General features: G+C 38.2%; 1 protein-coding gene across 1 annotated transcript in view; it reads right to left on the reverse strand.

Annotated features, from left to right (window-relative positions):
* Positions 1-353: 353 nt before the first annotated feature.
* Positions 354-10,519, reverse strand: part of URI1 (URI1 prefoldin like chaperone) — a 39,412-nt gene continuing 29,246 nt past the window's right edge. Inside the window, exons 5-11 of the mRNA XM_042876992.1 lie at positions 10,314-10,405; positions 9,994-10,054; positions 6,843-7,023; positions 6,012-6,279; positions 5,250-5,398; positions 3,339-3,597; positions 354-1,171 (exon numbers count right to left, since the gene is read on the reverse strand). Of these exons, the coding sequence (XP_042732926.1) occupies positions 983-1,171; positions 3,339-3,597; positions 5,250-5,398; positions 6,012-6,279; positions 6,843-7,023; positions 9,994-10,054; positions 10,314-10,405 (1,199 nt within the window). The 3' untranslated portion in view covers positions 354-982. The remainder of the gene's footprint in view (positions 1,172-3,338; positions 3,598-5,249; positions 5,399-6,011; positions 6,280-6,842; positions 7,024-9,993; positions 10,055-10,313; positions 10,406-10,519) is intronic.

Below are 10,519 nucleotides of genomic sequence, written 5' to 3' on the forward strand. Positions count from 1 at the left end.
CACAAAACTGTACCCCAAGTGGTGTGGCACTGCTTCTTCTGAAACAAAGTCGAAGGACTGAGACATTCTTCCTTAGTGCTCACTGCCTCCGGCCATTCCCAAAACAATTACAATGTTTTCTGCATATATAAAAGAACTGGGAGGTTTTGTAATCACGGTCTGAGTTTATGCTTCTCTCCTTAAGAGCATTCAGTTTCCATGGACATTCATTAATGGGAGGTTAAAAAACAATGGCAGAAGAGAACGGGCTGCTTTTATATTCGAGTGGTTGCAAGCACTCCAAGTTGGAAATGCGCATTCAAAATAAAAACCTTCCTGTGCTTTTTCCAAATTATACTAGAACAGAAAATGCACAACTTTCACAGCTTTTTTACTGAAAATTTAATCTTACAAAATACCCTTTTCCATCAAAGAAACTTCCCTACAGTGTACGTGAACCCAGTGTTTTATAGATCTGTACAGGGAGATATCAGAGAGGTTTGATAGAAGAAAAAAAAAAAAACTTTTAGCAGACACCTAGATGCAAAACCTACAGCAATGGGAATACAAGTGTCTTAAAATGCTAAAGCAAGTAATGCAATATAATTGTTGAATCCATTTGAAATGTGAAAGTTTCCTTAAAACGGCCCATATGGTATGCAGAACATCACAGCTGGCACAAAACTGCCTGTATTTAGGTTTAAACACAAAAACAATGTATGTAAGGAACATTTTTTGAAAAATAACCCGAGTGCTGCTATCATAAGGCAAACATACACAAAGGTGCTGACAGCATACAGGGAAATCAACAGAAGATGAATATTTAACTGTTCAAACACCAAACTGTTTTTAAACGTCACCAACAGAAGTTTGAAAGATAAACAATGCCAAATCAACACAGGAGACCCTTTGCACTAGCTAGGTGTAACGCATTTGGCTGTACATCATCTCGACAAACGTGGAGGTGGACATCGGTGCTCCAAGTTGGGCACGGAGGCCAGGCCTAGTTAGTCTGCTGCATTCTGGCAGCTTTGAATTTTGATATCCTCTTTGTAGGTTCTTGCGATGCTCTGGACAAAACTTCCTCCGATTTCTGCTCCAGAATGGTAGGCAGCACAGGGTGAGCAATGACTGGGTGTGGTATCAGGGAGGGAGACAAAGGCTCCTTCTCTATGACAGTTCCAGAAAACGCCTGTAACAGAACAGAATACTCAAAATGAGCTAATAAAATGCAAATGTGAAGCTATGCCCATAAGGTCATTACCCTATATTAGCCTGATTAGGATTGTTATTTCTTTTAATCAAAAGTAAAGAAATATCTTTAAATCAATGATTGTTCCTTGCATAAGTAACCAAGTTGTAATTAACCTCAAAATACAGCACATTCAAGGATGACTGAATGAAAGACAATGTCTTAAAAGTACTACTTAATCTCAATCCGACTGCATAAATGATCTAAAAATTTCCTTCCTCGCTGACACATGCTCAAGAAATAACACAGCTGATGTAATATATAATTTCATTTTGGATAACAAATGGAGATTTTGTAAAGTTGGAGTATGTCAGCATTTCCATCAAACATCATATTTTATGACTTAATACCTTCTAATTGCATCAAGCTGACACACTGCATACAAATTGGCAAGCATATATTTTTTCTTCCTCCTTACCAAATATGATCAAAAAACAGTCAAAGCAATTTGTACTTAAGAGAAGAGCAAACTTGCTTCCAACCATCCCTCTCTACAAAAGGTCCAATAAACATTTAATGTTTAAATGTGATAATTCATATGACTATTTTTACTTAACTAAGAAATGGCTGGGACTCGTGGAAAACATCTGAAAAAAAGAGCAACTCAGAACTATTTTTCACAAGCCTATTTTGGAACGGACCATCATAGTATGGAGTGAAAACACAAAATTCAGAATGCCTAAGGACAAGGGAAGCAGTTTACATCCAAGGTTGGATGACCATGCTGGGCATGAAAGAATGCACACCAGATTTATTAACTATGCTTAGTTTTGCTTATTCATAACTCAGTTACCAAGAAAAACAAAGCAAAACAAACCAGCCATTCTTTTCTTGCAGGACCTGAAGAAAAAAAAAGCTTTTTTTGTTTGTTTTCTGCTCCAGTAGCCAAACTATGCCTAGAGCCATGCCTGTACACAATTACATTCTTCTAAAAACGTGTTCATTTAAAAAAAAAAAAGCAAGCAAAACACAAACTAAGAAGATCATGGCAAAATTGGAAACAAAAAGGAAAAAAAAAACTTTATGTGTGGCAAATGGTAATGGAGAAATAAAGTATTTCAAACAGCCCCCAGAAATAACCAAAAGAAAAACAACAGCACTTACAAAGGCATGTACTTCAACAGGAGTGCTTTGTTCAGTTATTGAAAGAATACAGATTATATTCTAGAGAATGATCAGACTGCCCTCACAATATGGATTATAAAAATATATCAACAATGCATGTGGATGTTTTAAAAAAACGTAGCAAATGTGGTCCATTAAATTTGCAATGTGAAGTGCTAACTCCATGGAAGAATTTTCCACCATACATCTTCTACCTGAATTCATCTGTAGCTCTTCGTATGAAAAGCAATGATAAATAATAGATTTTACGAGAAATATATTTCTTGTAAAAAATATTTCTTCTCAAAAAGGTGTTTCCAGGGACCTTGTCCGTTGTGTTGGGCACTACTGAACAATCACTGGACTCTCAGCTTAGGGCTAACTTTTCACGAAATAAGAGCGATGAATATCCTTCTGTCATGGATTTCAGACAAGCAGCTATATGTAATCCTTGTATTCATTCAGCTGCTGTGCAACTGTATCATTTCCCTTATGCAGTACAGTCTCTTTCCTTTATGATTGAGTACTGAACTTTCCAGAAGCATGGAAGCAGGTGTTTTGGATCACTGCTGACCCTGGTATGGAATAGGACAAGCAGAATATTGGCAGAACACCGGGTTACAAGGAGTCATCCCTTCCCACTCACCAGCTACACAGCTGAGGTTGTCTTTCATTACATTTTTTTTTATGCCAACTATACAGACCGAAGGGAAATTTTCAGGATGGCCCAATCAAGGGCACACCAGCGTATAACTACTTTGCTGGACCTTTACAGGAGAGTTTGAGGTCAGAGGGAAGCCAACTGCCTCGTTTCCTGCCCTCTGCCTCTACACTGTTTATGACAAAATCCTGTCATCTGATAACGTCCTTCTGAAGCAAAACTAGGTAGGAGTTAGAATATCATTTTAAAGAAATCAAACAAACTGATGGTGTAAGCAACTATATTCTTTGGATTTTTCGTTTTTATCCCTGCCAACAATCAATAATTAATTAAAAACTGTACCTCGGTTGTCCCTGAAGAGGGAGGAAGCTTTTTTGGTTGCTGCTGCTGCCCCGCCTCCTCCTCTTCCTCCAGTATGCCTTCGCTGTTGTCACTCTGAGTAGCTTCATCACAGCTAATACTCCTCTGAACTCCTCGTCTGTCATCAAACTCAGCAGCACTGTTCTCACTGGTATCGCTACAAACACTATTCTCTCTGCTTCGAGACTTCAAAATTGATTTACGAGGGACATATTCTCCATTCACAACATCAACAAAGACTCTATAAAGGAAAACGTTAGCTTTAATAAACCATTTCAGGATCAGATGACAAATTTACAGTGATCTTCCTTTGTCTTTTGTACAAATTAATTATGATGTGCTTTTCCAACTTTTTCACTGTAGAATTACAATACTGTACCTTTGGAGGCATTTTATTTACCGACGTACAAGAACCAATTCTGCAGAGCAAACACTGCTACGCCTGTTATTGAAGCATTAAGTTGGTGCACCTTCCAGCAGAAAACACAAAGCTCTTTGCAAAGTGTTACAGAAAACGAAGTAGCGTGGGTTAGAAAAGTTGGAAAAAAGGTAAACTAAGCAATTTTCAGGGCCGTGTTTGTAAAGAGAAGCAGAAGGTCAGAGCGAGAGAGATTCCGGAACGAAGTCCTTGTCAAACGTAGAATACAGAAACAAATACTTGAAACATTCACTCGCACATGGAATGCATGAAGCTTTTTCTTGACAAGTGCCATAATCTTCTGCTTTCCATTAAAAAATAAAAAAATAAAAATCAGCTTTTAAGATCAGATCAACACGAGGACACTTTTCAAGTACTAACAGACTGTAACTGATAAAGAGGCCTCTTCCTACAGTTTATACTCCATCTCTATGACTTGAAGAAGTCAAGGGTGGGTGGAACAGAACAAGTGGCATTAGAAGACAGAGCCAATTTTATCAAGCTCATGAAGGAGGAGCCCAATGACTGGATGAGTCTTAAGGGTTTTACTTGTTTCTTAACAGCTTTATTCAGCACATACTCTTGGGAACACTTGCTTGCTTCTATAGAAAATACAGCTCCTTAGCAGAGCTGAGGGAGAGCACCATGGAAGAATCCTCTACCTCATCTTCAGCCCCAGTTATTATTGGATGAGTTTTTAACTTCTTAGACTTCATACTTTTTTTTTTTTTTTTTTTTTTTTTAAGATAGGTAAGTGCTTGACACAAAAACAGTGACTTTCACTGACACTTATTCAGCCAACTAACAGGTATCCATGTTCATTTTTAAAGACCTAAATACCTGCTTTAATTCTCCCTTAATCTTGGTTTAGACTTCATACGGTCTAAGCTCAGTTATTTGTAGAGCTCTCTAAGTGCACACATTAGATTGCAGAGCACTTTTTTTTTTTTAGAAGAGGAGAGAGCCAGGAACAGACTGAAGTTAGGCAGGAAGAGCGCAAGAGAAACTATGTAAACAGAAGACCACAGTACAATTTGAAGATAGTGGAAGGAAGAAATAAGAAGAAACACCTATTAGGTGGATGAGAGGAGTAAAGGAAGCGACAGACCTGGTCAATTATGTTTGAAAACAAAAGCAGCAGTAAATGACAAGGGACTGATGATAACACATAACAAACTGCTATATTACTTTATGCAGATGATACGTAGTGGCAAACTGGACTAACTTTCAGAAGCTCCAAAAAAAGTGAACAAACTGATAGCTGAAAAGAAAATTCAAGCCAAGAAATGCTTCATGGATGCAAAAGCATTGCAACCACACAGAAGCCGCAAGCTTTCATTCATGAGTAGTAAATTCAGTTCCAGCTGTATTTTTTCAGGTAATAGTAGGCTCACTTCCATGCTATAGGTGAACTGAAATGAAAAGAGAAGTTCTGCTACAAGGAAAGCTCACTGCTAATACCATAAATTACGTACCGGTAAATGTCTGCTGGGGTTTTGATGTTAGGCAGTTCTGGAGTTGCATGGCCATGGCCATTGCCATTGCTGTTCTTCCTTTTACGCTTGGCCTCTTCTTTCTTTTCACTGAATTTCAAAGTAGTATTTTTTCCCGTGTTTATTCTTACCTGAAAATTGAACACAAATGACAGTCTAGACCATGAGATCAACAATCACCAGGCTGAGGATCAATTGATTTAGGGTAGTTTGGTTAGGTTGCAGATGAACTTAATGATCTTTAAGGTCTTTTCCAACCTGAGCAATTCCATGATTCTGTGAGTTTTGACATTCTCCTGTGCAAGCAGTTGAGGACTACAAGGAACAGCTAAGTTAAATAAATGCACAGAGTAATGTTCACAGTAAGGAACTGTTTACACCTTACCACTTGTACCAGGCTAAAGAATGTCACTGCACTTATGAGCATGGATTTTGCATATAGCCTATGACAATTTGCTTGAGCTTTTTAATAGTTGAATTCATGTTAAGTAAAGTCATTTTAAAAACTTATACATAGGATACCACATTTTACATCTGCCTGAAACCAGTACAGTTTACATTTTAACACCACTTTTACTGCCACATTTATCAAATTTAAATGGTGTTTTTTAAAGGTTGAAATCCATCTAAATAAATTTCACATAGTTACCTCTCTACCTTATCTACATAACGTAAGATAACATATATGCTATATGTGTTTTACAAAATCTCTTCACAGAAACAAGTAAGTATTTATGTACAAACCCTTTTAGGCTCAACAGTATGAGAGAAAAAAATAGTTGGAACAGAGCTATCTCCAACATCTGCATCATCTTCATCATCACTGTGGTAATACGTAGAGCCATTAACATGGCGAACAAACAAGTCTGAATTTGTTACTTCTTTCTGGAAGTTGCCCTGAGTAATACAGTCTTCTGCTCTGTATGTTCCATTGAGATCCATTCTCTTATCCTCCTTTTCCTCTTCCGAGGAGGCTGTATCTTCTCCATTTGTCTCAACTGTATCAGGCATCCTATGAAACAAGAAAACATTTAAGTGAACCAAGTAAGGTAACTCTTACTCTTGAGAGACACAAGCATACAAAGCAGCCAACAAGCCTGCACTTCTCTTTTCCCAGGTACTACATTTTCAGCCAGACTGTGGAACCTTATTCATACTCAGTAAAGATGTCCAAATCCTTTCCACATCAACTGGACAAACTAAAAATGTGGCATTCTGGCTAATGACATATGTATTGCTTTAGGAAGAGAACAGATCTAAGGATGCCATTAAACATTAAACGTTTAACTCCTACGTTGTAAACGAAGGATTTTCTTAGCCCGTGGGAAATGGATTTTACTTTCCCCCTCTTCCATCTTCTCAAATAAAAAGTCCTACAGTGCTGGATGGGAACAGTTGCACAGAGGCAAACATTTGGCCTTGCAGTACATGCTTTGTTCACATTCCACCCATCTTCTACCTACTACAATTTTAATCACATTTTTCTGGTCACATACTTGTACTTACAAACAGATCTTCTGTGTACAAACACATCTTGTAACTTTGTGAACTCCAAACCTGAATGTGCTGCTATACCTGTCAAGTTCACCAAGTATCTCTTCTTGTCTCTCAAGCTCTTCCAAGCGGGCCCACAGCTCCTCCTCTGATTGAAAGCGGCCCACTGATTTCGTGTCCCTTCCATTTGCCAGGAAATCTACCTCAAAAGCATCTGATACTTTTGGTTTTGAATGAGGTTTATGAGCTGTTCTATATTTGCCTGTGTAACAAAAAAAAAAAAAAAAAAAAGATATTAATACAATTGAAACAAATAATAAATGAACAAATAAATAATAGAAATGAACTGGGAAAAACAAAACACAAAGGAATTAAGGCATACTGGGTGGAACATTTTCCATTTCAAATTATTGTTTAACTGTTTAAGTGACACTGCCAATGAACCAGAGCACCATCACAGGATAATAGTCTCCGGATGTTACAGAAATACCAAGGCAAAGCACAGATGTTTATTTACAAAGCAGGAGACACTGATCTTATGACATTTTTATTACACTGTTGTTCAGATGGTGCTTTTTTTCTCTCTTTTTTTTTTTAACCTCTCATGCCTTGATTTGATCTGATAGATAACAGCATGTCAATGTGACATTTGCTCATAGTCCCATTAATAGCACAGTTTATTAACTGAGAAAACAAACCTCGTTTGTACTTTAGCTCATTTTGGACAAAGTCATATATTTAAAGAGTCTTCTGTTTTGGGTTGCTTTTTTATTATTATTATTATTTACAATGAAAACCATCACAAATGATCTCAGAGTAATCTGATCAAAACGTAGCTAGTACAAACAGTTTTAGTGAAGAAGGTCCACTTTGAAAACTGCACAAAAGTTTGTCTTTCAAAAATAATACATATAAGCCACCTTAAAGCCTCAGAAGTGACCTGAGACACATTCCTGTGAGTAAACAATAGTCACAGACAAGTTTTTGAGGGCACTTAAAAGCTTTGCTACCTGGACAAACCACGCACGCACTGAGGATGGGGAATACTTCCTCCTGTTTGCACACCGTCTAGCACACAGGGATCAAACAGACTGAAGACACCAATGCTTTAACGTCTGTCTGAAGGACAGCACTGCTTCCTGAATCCCCCTTGCCTCTGGAGCACTGCCTGCTCCCCTGCCTGGTGCCATGCAGGTTTGGAGGGCATTCTCCCCCCCCAGTACATCAGCAGCTCCCAACCTCCCATTCAGGAGAGCCAAACCTTCCTCTTCTGCCACTGCCACATATGCCCAACATCGTCTCTCTGGGAGTCTTTATGGAACGCTGCTTTTGCTTCTCATCAACAGTAACACAGTGTCTTCATGACTCAGCATCCTTAAAATTTGAAGTTATCTTTTTATTAACCAATTATGTGGCCTTGATTAATTTTACGAACTCACAGTTTGAAGATATCCTTATTCAAATATGTCCGTTTGTACTTTAATCCTGAGATAAATACAAATTCAGCAGCAACACGAAAAAGCAAACAGGTGACTGTAAGTCATGTTGGAAAGCGTGACCACTGCTCTTCCACAGGACAGCATTTTTCACTGTGTCATTAAGAAAAGGTTGAAATGTATTCCATTGAGATTTAAATATAAATTGAGATAAGCTAAGTAATCAATCTGGCTTGTGAAATTACAACTGGTATAATTACAAAATTAACAAATAAAATTTGGAAGGATTATTTAACAATCTATTTCAACTTGATATTCAGGTTGTGCCCTCCCAGTTTCTTTCTGTTCCACTTCAACACTAACCACTAATTCGACCACTAAGGTAACTGCATGGCTTCCTGATCACTGTGCTTTGACATAGCAGTACTCTTCCCTTCTAATTCTGACAAAAATTCTGCCAGTTAGGAAACCAGGTCAGAGCTCAAAGACAACAGAGATATCCACTTGCTGCTCCACTACACACTGTGCTCATTCACTGCTGTTACTACAAAATGCTACCAGTAACTTCATATGCTAACTAAAAAAGCAGAATCCCACAGAACAGTCAGTAATACACTAATGAGATGCTTGAGATACTTGTTTTTGTCCTCTTCAGAGATACAGGCTGATGAAGCCCAGCCTTGCCTCAAAATAATCCATAAATTGTTCTTTTAGGCCATCTCTCACCATCTCAGTAAAGATCGTGCTAACAGAAGAAGTACACACTTGCTACATCTTGAGACAAAACAAAGATGATTTCAGAGAACAATATTGATGGAAATTTAGGATACAATGAAAAGCTACATGAAGGTGAAACAGCATCCACAGGCACCCACAGCATGCTGCTGCAGTACCACTCAGGGCAAGTTACAATGGCTGCCCTTCCTAGAGCATTTTCTGTTTTGCAACAACATGTACCAGAGTAGAGATGTGCCTTCAGCCAGTTGCAGCATATATAGAACAGCGATTTATTCCAGGAAAACATAACAATGAATAGCCCAGTTTGGCCACCTGCAAACCTCAAACTACTGCTCCTTCTCAAAATGTCCAACGAAAGCTATTTTCAGACTGTGGAAATACTTCTTCCTCCGCTTTGCCTGAGTCTTTTCTATCAAGCACCACTTCAGCTAGCACAGAAATCATCCAGTTCCTCATCACAACTATCTGTGCCTCCCAGTGCCCTCTCCAGAAATCTTCAGGAAGCGTCTGCTTTGGTGCATCAGCAATGCCTGCACACCGAGATGGTTCTCACATCTTTTTCACCACCAGCCACAAAATGCCCGTGGATGACGAGGATTACCCAACCCGTTTGTCTCACCCTCCATCAGTGCTTCTGCCCTCCCTGCTGACACTGCTCATCCACTTTCCAAGTTGCAGGCAGAGGAACTTCTTCTGCTGGAACCTCACTCTTCTCTGACACACAAGACTTCCTCTCCAGCTCTCTCTCCGGCAGTCAGGCTATTTCATTTTCTAAGCTCTTTCTTCTAGAAAACTCACAACTGCCAACTTAGACTCCTCAAGGAAAAGAAAATCCTATACACATACAGCTGGCTGCCACGCAGGCTACAGCATCCCATAGCGGGACTGGGGGATACATTGTTTCCCACATTTTCAATGAGAATGAAGCCATTTTTAATGTGAAAGATACAACAAAATGAAATTATTCAGTCAATTCAACACAGGACGTAGTAATTCAACATAGGGAATATTTTACTCTTTAGTATTTCAAGATGCATATCTATTATTAAGTCATTTACCTTTTGTTTCAATGCTATCATCTTTAATTTCTTCTCTTATGTCAACAAAGTCACCTGCAGCCTAATTAGAAAGATGGAAAGTTACAATCACTAAATGCACACATTTCTGCTTATAAACAACCCAGATATTTTTAAAATAACACACAGAAGCACATACAGTGACACACAAGACGAGAATTATTACATTATTTATAACCCTTTATGAATCTGAATATCCATTTTTTCCAGATTTTTAGGACTACTCTGGTATTATTACTATATTATATACTATATTATATATGGTATTATTATTAATACTCTGGCACAAAACAAACACTCACATCACTCATTTTCTGCAAATCTTCTGTGAATTCAACTCGTGATTCAAAATTCTTCATGACTTTTTGCAAATCATCCAGTGCTTTCCTTACATCTGAAAAAGCAAATTACAATTGCTGTGCAAAACATGACATACGTACCTGCAGCATTAACATTTCAACTACAGTAATTTCATGCTGAAAATACGATTTATAATACAGATTTAAGA

This window comes from Lagopus leucura, unplaced genomic scaffold (assembly GCF_019238085.1).
Source record: "Lagopus leucura isolate 7727_CA_CO unplaced genomic scaffold, USGS_WTPT01 Super-Scaffold_100017, whole genome shotgun sequence".
Taxonomy (NCBI): domain Eukaryota; kingdom Metazoa; phylum Chordata; class Aves; order Galliformes; family Phasianidae; genus Lagopus; species Lagopus leucura.